General features: G+C 33.5%; 1 protein-coding gene across 19 annotated transcripts in view; it reads left to right on the top strand.

Annotated features, from left to right (window-relative positions):
- LOC139495015 (CUGBP Elav-like family member 4) overlaps positions 1–14,248 on the top strand; it is a 109,225-nt gene that overhangs the window by 75,758 nt on the left and 19,219 nt on the right. For all 19 annotated transcript variants that reach the window (XR_011657237.1, XM_071283145.1, XM_071283143.1 and 16 more), the window contains one exon: positions 7,120–7,168. Coding sequence is in view for 18 of the 19 variants with exons in the window: in XM_071283145.1 (XP_071139246.1) it covers positions 7,120–7,168 (49 nt within the window). In the remaining variant the exon portion in view is untranslated. The remainder of the gene's footprint in view (positions 1–7,119; positions 7,169–14,248) is intronic.

Raw genomic sequence — 14,248 nt, 5'->3', positions numbered from 1 at the left:
ATGCTCCTCCTAACTTAGTTTAGCGTGTAGAGTACAGAGTATTTTTAGCAATCCTGAACCAATTGTATTTTTACGAAATTGCTAAGTTTAGGTTTCTCTTTTTTTGAAAGAATCTCTTACTTTCCCTTTTTTTTTTTATCGTATCCAATTCATTCGATTGGAAACATGATATTTAAAGCATGTTATCAGCCATCACTGACGTACTAAAATGTCCACGTAAAGAACTATCCGTGTCAGAACCGGTTGTATTATATTTTCCCATCAATAATTTATATACAAATCGTTTTCTGTTCATTTTGTTACACAAAGATCATTACAGGTCTATTTATTATTAAGATAATCAGACAGGTGGTTAGTATAGAATATATGTCAGCATTGGAAATCGACATTCTCCCAGGAAATGTATTTTCTCGCCATTTAATAACTGAGTTAGAAGTTTTAAAATATCGAGTGGTTGCTATGAGCCGAGATATTCACGTCTCGCTCAACTTCTGATGTCTTAAAGACACCGGTTTGCCCTTAAATTTGGTGTGATTTTAACCGACTTGACCATCTATACTAATAAACGAAAAGACCTCATTTTGTGTATTGCTTCTCTTCCTTCAACAATAAATGTGCCTCTGTGCGCATTTGTCATTCATTCTTATGATTATTCAAATTGAGTTATTTTGGTAGAAAAACGAGAAAATAGGTGTCCGGATATTGTTTCCGTCATCAGACTGACTTTTAGTCATAGATAAGACTTCCGGTTTTAAACATGCACAAGAACAACCAATCGTACGATAGATTACAAAAATATAAAATAGATAAGCAAATCAGAGCGTTCTCCATATCATGGGTTTTAGATCGCAAGAACCACAACTATTATAACTCCTTAGAGACAATTATTTTTAGCGTTTATCCACATGTAAACTACGATTATACTACTATAATATATAGAGACTCTGTATTCTGTCTACTGTTTTCTGAAATATTTAATACCAAAGGGGTCATACCAGATGCATATTATATATTGAAATAAGTAAAACATGTGGAAACAAGAAACTGCCCATTTTATACGGAAGCCACATTGGCACATTTTCTATGTTTAATGGACCGTGAAATGGGGGTAAACTCTCTAATTTGGCATTAGATTAGAAAAATTATATGGAACATATTTACTAATTTTCGAGTTTTCAACTTCGACTTAATCAAAAACTACCCCGACAAAAACTTTAACCTGAAGCGGGACGGACGGACGGACGGACGAACGAACGGACGCACAGACTAGAAAACATTATGCCCATAAATGGGGCATAACACTTTTAAAATTGTTGAAAGTGAAAGTAGTGATTTTGCCAAAATTAAAATAGGGTAGAGATTAGAGGGATTTATTTGGGACGTCGGGATCGGGTGTTTTTAAGCTCGAGATTTTGGGATTGATCCTTACGGGATGCGGGAAATGTTGTTTTTTTTAATTTCGGGATGTCGGGATATGAATTTCGTTAAAATATGCACCTGGGGATTTCATGTTTTTAAACCCGGGATTTCGGGATCAGGGCTCTCCGATCACCCCTCAAATGTGCCATAGTCATTTATACGAGATTCAAATCCTACCATTGGCATGTTAATAGGGCTCTCAAAAGGAAAAGCACTGATGAATTGTCCTAGAAGCATATTTTATAAGAATAATAATGGTCTATAAGCAGTTTCATTTATTTCATGTTTGAAGCGGTGCAAATTTTTAATTTAATTTGACTTTTACCAAAAAATGCATTGTAGCAAAGGCGAAGAATAATTGAGGTATAAGACCAGAAACAAGAACATAATTGAATTAAACAGAAATGAAACAAATAACGGACTTTGGAAAAAAGGGAGAGGGCTTTAGATACCTTATATGAAATTCTCCAGTCATAATAGCTTTTTCAAAAATTCATTCTACAAGTTTACAAGCTGTATATGCCCGCGATTTCGCGGGTGTGTTCTAGCAAACACTTAACGGTTGTTTGGGAACAGAAGGCCTGGCTATAAGGTCACAAGACTGGGAAATTTTAGACACTCGCAAGGGCTCAACACTCTTGTCGATGTTTGATTCAAAATGCATGTCTACGACTGTATCGTTCCTTTTACTTTATGATTTTTTTTTTATTGGTTTGCATTAAAAGCCCGGTATTTGTCTTATAGTTATACGCATTCTAAAAGGGTTGTCTTATTACATTTTATGCAGTTGAAGAGGGCTGTCCTCTCTCCTTGGAATGTATTCTTTGCTAAGTCTGTTTGGATATATTGGCAATGCCATGGCTGCTTGTCCGTGTGAAAATGAACGATTCCTGTTACAAATGGTTGTGTCGCTTATAGTCTGTCATAAGAGAATAAGCCCTATTAAAGAGCTGATGAATATTGCGCTATTGCTTTTTTTTAACTTGTGAAAGGACCAGTTTCACCGAACAACAGCTGAGTATCGCTCTAACCCGATAGTATGTACTCGTCGTCACGTTTTGTTTGTATAAATTGTATACGGCACGGTATATAATATAAAAAAGAAGATGTGGTATTATTGCCAATGAGACAACTGTCCACAAGAGACCAAAATGACACAGACATTAACAACTATAGGTCACCGTACGGCCTTCAACAATGAGCAAAGCTCATACCGCATAGTCAGCTATAAAAGGCCCCGATATTTCAATGTAAAACAATTCAAACGAGAAAACTAACGGCCTTATTTATATATAAAAAAAATGAACGAAAAACAAATATGTAACACATAAACAAACGACAACCACTGAATTACAGGCTCCTGTACTATACTAGTATTACAATTCGCAAATGTACTTGGTTGTTTGGTATGGTAGTACAGAACCTTTACTATCACTAGCATAAAAAAATTCTGATTCAACTCTCTCTCCCTTATTCTCTATTTGTTTAACGGTATGCGAAATGTTTTATTTTCAACAATAGCAATTACGTCTGCGAAATGATATTGTGTGAAAATATTCCTTCTGCTGTATCCTTGGAAAACTGTTGCCATACCAACCACATTTTTTCAATAAAAAATAACAAATGCTTTTTAAAACTTGACGTGTTGTTCATTAATGTCTGCCAAACGATCGACTTGTCTTCGGTTTTGTCGCGGAATGATTATTTCTGTAATTGAAAATCGTTACATTGTCATTCCGACACACGATTTATATTTATAATACTCCGGAAAAAAGCGGATGAGAAAAATTAAGCGCCATGACTCATATTCTGCAAATCAAATCCGATCGGATTAAAACATGAAGTAGAAATCTTTTGTCTATCATCAAAAATCAATGAATATCTCATTTTGTAAAAGAATTCTTATAAAGGAAAAGATCCTTTCGTCTAGAGAATTGAGTCGGATATTATTTCAAAGGAATAATATCCTTGGTTACGGCTTACACGTGAGGACAATAAGAATGAACTTGTCATCATCTTCAGATTTATATAAACTCAGGTGGAATTAGAAAAAAAGAAGACAAAAGAAATATTTGATAGAAAACCAATAATATGCATGAGCAACAGGGAATTTATTTTAAATGCACTCCTCGATTGGATTGCTTCTCACTTACATTTTCAGTTTTAGTTTTTGTTGACTCTTATTTTTTGCAGTTCTGATTTGTAAATGACCTATTATCGATTCCATTAACGTTATTGCAGTACAGACACGTTCCTTTGAACAAATACTTATTAATCTCCCTTTTTCCCACGGTGTTTTTTCTAAAAGAAGCGTGTGAATTGGTTGGTTTATATTGGTCCGTTTTAGTGTACGTACGTGTCTGCTTTGTTATTCCCTGATATGTTTTATATTGTTTGGACGTACCGTTGTCATCTGAGGAAAGCACTTAATAATTTACCAGAATCAGTGCAAGGTTCTTAAAAGACCTAGATGCGAATACCACAGACACGAAATTGAACAAAAGTAATCCCATTCTTATGCAAACTAATGCAGAGCCTAGGGTAACGTTTAATGGGCGCGCCAACCTTCACCCAACTTGGAACAATAGTGCAACGGCCAACATCATAAAAAAAGGCAGATACACTTTAAACAACTTGTTTTATTAGCAACCAAACAACATCTCCTATAATGGTATAATTCTTATGAAATGAAGAAAGATAAAATAGGAACGATTTAAAGGATATCTCGATGATATTTTCCCAAGGATTTGTATAATCTAACTATACATTTCTGTATTATCTAAGAACATTTTAACACAGTTTCTTCTTTAGAAAGAACAACCCCTTTAATTAGATTTATTCCTCTATCCTTTTGTCGTATTATTTCTTTCCTTTGGTGTGTTATTAATTCAATATTTCTAGCCGCTTGTGAGACAATTGCATAAATGGATTTTTTCCCAAACTATCAAATACAATCCGAAGATTAAGTCTTGTATTTTATAATGGAATTGGAGCATCAATTCAGTGACTCATATCGTAATAAAAAAACATCTCCGGAGTTGTCGCAGCTGCACTTTCCGATTCCAAATCAATGTTAATACATCGGAATTCATGTCTGACGAGGCTCCAGAGGGAAGTTCTGTGATTTTATTGGTAAAATTTGTCAATAGTCGGAACGAGAGGAGCATTTGTCTTTATATCTAGTACTAGTTCTTGGCTGTAAAGATAAGTTATTGGGGGGGGGGGGGGGGGGGGGGGATGAAAATATATGTTTGTATACATTTCGAGATATAATTCAAAACAAAGCTTAATTTGGTTGTATATGGGATTCCGTACAGTTTTGTATGGATTAAGATCTTTTTCAGTGCATGGAAAAGTGCTCTTTCGGTGCTTTTTGTGTACATTCTATACATTGATTTATATATTGATAACAAAATTGGCTCGTAGTACTTTCAAATTCTTGTACCTGTAGGCTTTTTATTTCTAATGATTATATATAGATACACTTTCTTCAAGTGTATGGTAATATAGTTAATTACACCTTATGTAAAAGAATCCGGGGTTTTGAATGGTTGATAGCCAGTGTATTTTTCACCAATTTACTGTTATCAATGAATATCGTTCATTTTTAACACCGCCGGGGTATACTAGTATGCAAAAAGGATATGCCTTTTTTACCCTCTCTGTCGTGGTATTTGCCAAAAAATACTCTATCCGACTGGACGCTTGTAACGTCACGATTATCAATGCGTTTTTGAACGGTAACCAGATATAGCATGTTCTTGAAAATACCAGTCTTGAAAATGAATTTCCCTCGCCTTACGGCTCGTGAAATTTAACATTCTCTCGACTGGTATTTTCCCAAATACCCCTCCTTAACATGATATATCTGTTCCATAATTCACTAGCGATTGCTAGATCATGTGACTTTTGTCACGTTGCAGAATTTCCAAAGGGATTATATGTATGGAGCTGATATTTCAGTTTAAATTGTTTACAAATACAAGTCGTAAGATTTAAAAAAATACTTCTTTCTTTCAGAGAATATAGTAATGGCAAAAAATAGATTTAAAATTTGAGAACATGCACAAGTCCCAAGTCAGGAGCCTCTGGCCTTTGTTAGTCTTGTATTATTTTAATTTTAGTTTCTTAGTGTACAATTTGGAAATTAGTATGGCGTTCATTATCACTGGACTAGTATATATTTGTTTAGGGGCCAGCCGAAGGACGACTCCGGGTGCGGGAATTTCTCGCTACATTGAAGACCTGTTGGTGACCCTCTGCTGTTGTTTTTTAGTTGGTCGGGTTGTTGTCTCTTTGACACATTCCCCATTTCCATTCTCAATTTTATTCACAAGTAAAGTTCTCCCAAAAGACCCATATAGCCAGAATTTTCAACGGTTTTATGTGTATGAAGCTGAATTTTATAGTTTAAATGGTTTACAAATACAAGTCGTAAGATTTGAAATAACGACTTCTTTCTTGCAAAGATCATTAAAACTGTATATGTGGATTTAAAATTTGAGAACACAAGTGAAGGTCTCCCAAAAGACCTTTCAAGCCGACTTTCAAATTGTGACAGCTTTCTTATAAGAGGGTTAAAATGGCAAACAATGATTTTGAAATATAAGGATTGTCCTCCAAAAGACCCTTATTGTCGACTTTAAGCTGATTGTGTTGAAAAAAACTTAATCGAGTTCCGTCTGCTTAGTTCTTTAAATCGCTACATTGAAAGATGGTTCTAAGGTTTCAGTAATTGCATTTCTCAAGAACGAAAGGTTTCTTTGGTGCTAATTGCAACATATTTGCATCAAGAAAATAAAATTTTCTCCAAGACGAGGTTGTAAATGATCGGAAGTTGCATACGAATGGAAGTTTATTGTCCATAAATTAAGACTTTATAGAAGGTTTGCTTAATATGGTAAGAATTCGTGTCGAAATTAAATAAAGTATATATACAGTAGGGACATGATTTAGTGCGTGAGGTTCAATTGGAGAATGTCAGAGGAAACTAATAAAGGTTATAAGTTTAAAGTTTTTTCTAATTTTTGGCATCCTGATAGATGTAACAGAAAATTTCTTATAAAAAATCATTCAGGTGCATAAAAGCTAGATTTCAATCTGGAAACAGATGAAATTTAGCTTTTTGTGCACACTTTTATCATGCATCTGTATAAAATGAAATGCTACATTTTAAAAGATTATATCTTTTGCATACGTGACTATCAAGGATTTGTACAGTAAGCCTTCTCGCTATACAAATCCTTGGTGACTAAATAGTAATTTTGAGGGCAGATTGTACGTTTCTGTTAAATTTAATAATAATTCAATGATTTCTGGAACTCCTGAAACAACTCTCTGAGGGGTTCGTATAATGTAGTCCGTTGCGAGGCAAAATATCTGCCACTAAATTCAAAATATACTCATCCTTTAAAAACCAAATTTCATAAATGACAAACGGCTAACATACATAGCCAAAGTTATGATAAAATGGGAGGAGAGGTTTACAATAATATACCGTGGACACGCAGATTTAATTGGGTTATAGAGAACTCAACTTTCCCTGTTTGAATCTCGGTGGAAGAACAGGGGCCTCCAGGTTTGACTGGTTTAAGAAACTCGACTCTCCTTATTTTAATCTAGATAGTTGGAAAGAGAAAAATTCAATATAGCAATGTTATCTCTGTGTTTATTGACTATTATCTTGTTTTATACTTTCAGATGAACCGTCCTATACAGGTTAAACCAGCAGACAGTGAAAGCAGGGCGGGTAAGTCTTCATTTTATGTATTTCACAGGCTGATCCATGCAGGGGAGCGTCCTGGGTAAATTGGAACATCCCTTTTTGACGATCGATGCTTTTAAAAGGGGGAAATGTGGTAGGAACCTCTTTTAAAATACTAGTAGCTGGGTCGGCATAAGGGACATACAGGTGTACGTGGCTTCATTGTTCGCATGGGCATACCAGTCGTAATGTTTGTTTTTCTACGAAAATCGGTCAGTTTCCTAATCTGAAAATTACAGATGTGATTGAAATATATTAATTCAATCGTTTGAGATTAAAAAACAAACACAATGTAATGTTTACATAACGGCACCTGCTCTCTGGTACAAATATTGGTTTATAAAATCAATGAAGTTTATTGTGAATTTACACAAATCTTTACTTATTTGATAGGATAAATATTTACCTTGTAAAATTTGGTAACATTATTTTCAATGGAATATTCTGATTTTTCGCGTTTTGATAAAAATTAGCTCGTAATTTTTGCAGTGGGCAGACTCTTAACTGATTGTATTCCATTTACCGTTAACACATTGTAATAACTGTCTTCCTGTTTTCATTAACACTTTGAGTTTATTAACAGTTTTAAAGATCAGAAGCTGAAATATATATCACAAATAAATAGACGTAGTCCCAACAACGTAATACCACCAAAGATACATCTAAAGTTCAACAATCTCGAACAATATATATAGCAACAGCATACAGTGACTACTGAATATAGCTTTCCAACGCCTTCATTTTCGTGAATAATTAAATTTAATAGAGGAAAATAAGATTTACCAGCAATGCCATAACTAATTCAAGAACAAAAAGTTATAAAAATACAACTGTTAACCAAGTTTTTTGAAAAAGATGAAACCTTATGCGGTTTCATAAAAGGGGACATGTGGTAGGAACCTCTTTTAAAATACTAGTAGCTGGGTCCGCCCCTGAGTGTGTTTTTTTGTAAGTTGTTCTTGCTTTGTTTAAAGGAGACGTAGCTATAGCATTTATGCAAACCACCAGTATTTTGAACATGTCACTCTAACATATAGGGAATTAGTCGAGTTACCATATATATATAAAAGTTTTTGCCATGGGAAAGACCTGTAAACATATTGTGTAGTTGAACTAGTTTTTTTTTATAAAAGTTATGAATCTTGTTGGGTGTAGCGAAAGGAACTATATATATACACATATGGAAAAAATAAACTTTGGTATTATAAAAACATCATATTGTTAAGGGAGCTACCATTTGATTTTTAGGGGGGGGGGGCTAGGATGAAAAATTTTGTCCTGCCTTTTTTTTACCTGTAATCTCTGTCCTGCCTTTTTATTTTTCACTCTGTTCGGTCCTGCTTTTTTTTTTTTTTTAGTTTATCCTGACTTTTTATTACCTAAATTGTAGTCCTGACTTTTTTTTTTATTTGCAAGTGTCTCATCCTGCCTTTTTTTTTTTTACTCAAAACTCCTGTCCTGCCTATTTTTTTCAAATTTCATCCTAGCCCCTCCATAAAAATCAAATGGTAGCTCCCTAAACCGGAAATAAAATGTCAGAAATAAAGTATATGAAGGGTAGGGTATACGTTAGGGAGACAGCAAGCTAACGAATTATTGGACTAAATTGTGCAGTTTAATTACTTTAATCTTCGTTCTGTCGTCTGCTTAGCTGCTGCATTTTCTAGTAGTGGTGGAACGTCGGACTTCAAATGGGATTCTATATAAATGCTCGAGTACGTTGCAGTACCTTCAAAATTTAGATAAATCATAATTTTGTAGCTATTAAAAAACTAAATATTTAAGTGTTGTTGACTTTATCATGAAGATCCCATTTAAAAGAGCGCCAAGGTACTTGTATCCCCACCTTGTAACCCAGATATAAAATGTTAAACCAAAGTGTCCTAAAGTTACCTTTTGTATATTTTGTTATAAGTGTGTCACCAACATGAATTAATTCTTTATAACATTATCACCTGGTGTTCGTGTATACCGCCTAAGGTTTCATCTTTTCAAATATTTGTAAATTTTTTCAACCATGAAACTGTTAAAACTTTTTCAAACATTCTAAGTTTTTGGCGGCACACTTAGTTTTTGAGAGACATGTGTTATTTTGGGGGACAGGTGGCTCATTGTTTTGTTAAGGTCATTAGATATTTCTTTATTCGGCTTTTATGGTGAGGTGCCGCGTCTTTGAAGAAGAGACCCCCGAATACCCCTTTGTCGTCTGATAGCCAAAATTGTCACAGAAATTGATCTCATTAGATATTCCACACTTAATTTATTCACGAGGTCATTAGTATATATACAATTCATTTGAAGTCGGAAGCTCGTTTTATTTAACATTAATATTTAATGCGTATACCTGATCCCAATTCAATGATTGGGAGCGAATTTGGTCATTTTGGTCCTTTTTGAGATCTGCAGATCAGGCTTCAGGTAAATGGCGGTTAATTTTCTCGCTTTTGAAAAAGAATTATTGATGACCATTCACTTGTAAAACTTTAATTTAAATTACACCGGAATTGATTCTTAAATAAATAGTGACACTTATTTTTAAGAGAAATTATAATTTGTTTTTCTTTCTATAAAACATGGATTTTTTTTTGCAATTTGGTCCAATTAGTCCCCTTTTCTTCTTATCTTTGATTTATGGTTCCGGGGTCAAAGAAGTCGTATCTCAGGTTTTATGGAATCTGTCCTATCAGAAGCAATAAACTCGCCTTGATTGACCGATGACCCATCAATTCAAAACCATGTTCATGGAAATAATGGGTCGGTGCCCTTAGAAATATTCCCAACAACGATAATATCTTGGCAAACTTCGGACGCGTGTCTGGCACGCGACGTCGCGTGCGAAGCTTGTACTTTTTATGGGAACTTTCAGCGACACTTTCTTTGTGCGTATAAATTATATTTCAACCAGGGGTCATATCTATGACAGCAGTATAATTTCATAAATTGAAATGTATAAGCTGCAACAAAGAGATAAAATTCAGCTTTGTACGAATACCAGGATATTTATAGAGAAAGTTTCCAAGGAATTATTATGTAGATAACAAATGAGCGTCAAATTAAGACGTTTTTTTCAGTTTTGAGTGATTTACTGCTTTGTTGTTCATTTTCCGTCTTATAATAATAAAATAAAATAAATTCAATGTAATTAAGGTGAAAGAATTTGCTTTATTTAGTTAAAAAAAATAATTTGCTGAACAAATATAACAACACTCCTCCATCAAATTTATTTCAAGTGATTACACGGTTGCATTTTATATTTTGTGTGATTTTGGTGTCATTACTTTTGGACTTTGTTTTCTTTAAAATATGAATTAAATTATGTTTTAACAAAATTATGTTATTTTTTTGTAAGAAATTTACAGTGTATAACCAAGGATTTGTACTATACAAATCCTTGGTATAACATAACGTTACAGTGCTAATCATGCTATAAAATTATTTAGATGTAACTTTTTAGTTCACATTTGCCATCGCTCCATGCATCTATTTACAATATTCTTTTATATATTGACTCATAATTGTCATACACAATTTCTTTCATTTATCATTTGCACCGTGTAAAATCAATCGTCTCTAACAGACCATAAAATTCATAAAATCAGATGCATTTCAATTTAAATTGCAAATCGATCTCTCACCTGCCGGATATGATAAGCTCCGCCCTTTTTTACCTGTCGCGAGCCAGCCACGTGCCTCACTTCAAATTAAATCCCGTCACCTATGATTGTCAGATTTGAAAGATAACATATTATCAGGTGCTTATCGATTTTTTGACTAATTTCTACAAAATCATCACAAAGCATATGTTTTTTAATGACTTTGTTAATCCGCTTGAATGACCCAACTTTATCACTATAATCTCTAATGATCTATGGTAAAAATAACTAATATCATTATCTTGCATTTCTACCTGACTAAATAAATCCTGTTGATTCTCACGATAAAAGGTCTAAAGGAGAACAGAAAAAAATACTGCTTAGTGCTTACTCATTCTTTTCAAATAGCCTGGCCGACAAAAAAGGTGCATGAAGCAAAGAAAAATATACTGCTTAGTGCTTACTCATTTTTTATTTGAACAAATATTAAAATAATTTGGTCGATAAAAGAGGTTAGGCAAATTTTCCCACTATCACCAAGGGTAAGGGTTCACCAACTATTTCAAAATCAGAATTGAAAAAAAGGGTGAAGATGTGGTATGATTGCCAAGGTAACTACTCTGCACATAAGACCCAAAATGACGTAGAAGTAGGAAACTATAGGTTAACGTACAGCCTTCAACACTGATGAGCAAAACCAATACCACACAGCAAGTTTAAGGGAGCTACCATTTGATTTTTATGGGGGGCTAGGATGAAATTTGAAAAAAATAGGCAGGACAGGAGTTTTAATAAAAAAAAAAGACAGGATGAGACACTTGCAAAAAAAAAAGTCAGGATGACAATTAATGTAAAAAAAGTCAGGATAAACTAAAAAAAAAAAAAAGCAGGACCGAATAGAGTGAAAAATAAAAAGGCAGGACAGAGATTACAACTTTAAAAAAATGCAGGACAAAATTTTTCATCCTAGCCCCCCCCCCCCATAAAAATCAAATGGTAGCTCCCTAAGCGTCATCAGAATGACAAATGTAAAACAAATCAATCTAGAAAACTAACGGCATGATTTATACACAACCAATATCTACAGAACTGCAGGCTACTTACTCTGGTAATGCACATCTTGAATGTGGAGGGGTCAAACATGTTTGCTTGCGCCAAATCCTTGACCAACTTTGGATCCTTGACCAACTTTGGACAGTGATTTAACAGACTACAAAAACTGTTTAAAAGGGCTTTCTTTATTTGGCCGTACAAACGTTGCGAGCATGCATCAAACGGCAAATGCCTAGAACACAAAACGGTAAAAGTTTAGAACATCAAATCCCACGGTGAACATATAGAACACCATACAGAACCTTAAACGGTACAAACATATGAAGCTATGATACTGAAAATTTGGTTTAGACGTTTGAAAATTAACCAGATGTGAAACAAATGCAAGGTGTCCTATTTTTCGGATAATTAGAAACTTTAAGTATTTTTAGAACAGTTAAGTGGAACTCAATTTTATGGCATTCAATTTTTCATATTCCCCTAGCACTTTCTGGTTTCCTTAGTACATCGTTCTGCTAACCCATTGCATCTGAATTTTTGTCGAGCTTGCATATTTTATTCTAGTAATTGGATGCTTTTTTAAATCTTTGATATACATTTGACCTAGAATTGTATCATCAAAGTCAGGAATATTTCATTGCACTATTTTTACCATAGTGTGGAAGTCACGCCTTCAAAGTTTTAATCGCTCTTTGTTTAATTTGTTTTATTTACTTTCGGGATTTCGAGATAACTCACACAATATGTCAGATGAAATAAACTTCATTATTCCCTTATCAACAACTTTTGGATACAAATACGAACAGATTTTGTACCGTTAACCAAACAATGAAAAGGTAACACTTTTGAAATAAAATCCGTTATAGCCTCTAAACCAAACTAAATAGAAAAGTGTGAGTAGCGCGTGCTGGTCGTCACCTAAAACCAACACTGTGGCAAACATTACCTTACCCATTGTCGAACGGACAAACAATCCATTAGTACTGATTAGTTAGCAGGTGGCTGCGAACTGACCACTGTGGACTGACAAAAAGTGACCAATGTTACGTCAGAACTCATGACAGATGGCATTTGGAATTGACAGTTCCAAAACCAGTCTCTTATTTAAGAACTAATTTGATTCATTAAAAGCGATAGAAACATTTGAATTATATTTGAAAATTAAATTATGACAAATAATTAAATAAGACAGTCTCTTTTGACACTTCCCATCAATGCTTCCTGATACTATTGAATTATTTTAAGCGAGACAATCGGTACATTTGTAATTTTTGATTTATTCACCAAAAATTATGCTTTTTAGCATTTTGAGATGAAGTTTCATATTCTTACGAAACCGTCATTTATGCACTCAACTTAAACTATCAGTAGCATTCGGTGCAAACCAATTTATTTCTGGATATAAAAAACTATAACTTTATCAATGTTGAATATCATTGGAGTTTTTTTGCGTGTACATGTGGGAAGCGAGTTCAAATACCGTAAAAATATTAAAGACCTAAACTTCATGTTAGAAACCTGTCGGTTGATGAATATTTTATCACACTGCAGAAATAAACGATTTTTAATAGAAACATAATACAAGACCGCATCATTTTTATCCAGAAAATAATGAAAATTATAATGTATGAAAAGCATAATAATATCCAGAAGCAATATTAGAGATACAATGAATATATTACAAGCGTGGGAACTTACTTGTTTATGTAAATTATTAATACCGTACACACGCAATACGGATCAAGTTATAGCAAAAATAACTGTTGGTAAAAACAATTTAATTAATTTGCACAATATTATAAACAGTAATCTACGATTAGTGTTTCAAAAACCATTAACGTATCCCTCTTTGATGACGTGAAATATACTTCATAATTTTGGCGCATTATTCATTAATTTTAAGTTTTAGGAAAGGAAATGGCAGAGAATTTATTGTATAAAAAAACGTCACAAATTCGTTATTTTTAAGACTGAACATATGCACATGTTTGTATTATATATTTTACAATTGAGCCTAACGCATGTTAACGAAACTGAAGAAGCATGATTTACAAGTACACGTATAAAATATAGATATATAATCTTCATCTCTATACAATTAAATTAGTAAATCAATTGTTGATGAACTAACAACATGAAAACGAATATCAGATATGTAATAATATCTACATAAAAACGGTTTCATCGATTAGAAATCATTTGGAGAATAATTATCACCTGGTTGCCAAGAAAAACGAAACTGTAAAAACTGACAGGTGTTGAGCATGAGAATAAACAAAAAAATACAGGTGATTTTATACAAATATTAATCTTCTGGAAACCACCTTGCAAAAAACTAAAAATAGTTCGAATTAAAAAATATAACAAAGTACAAGAAATACTATATCATTAATCAAAAACAATCTAATATCCTGTTTAC

The sequence above is a fragment of the Mytilus edulis genome, chromosome 11 (assembly GCF_963676685.1).
Source record: "Mytilus edulis chromosome 11, xbMytEdul2.2, whole genome shotgun sequence".
Classification (NCBI taxonomy): domain Eukaryota; kingdom Metazoa; phylum Mollusca; class Bivalvia; order Mytilida; family Mytilidae; genus Mytilus; species Mytilus edulis.
The sequence above is the reverse complement of the archived record's forward strand: the minus strand, read 5'-3'. Positions and strand labels throughout refer to the sequence as shown.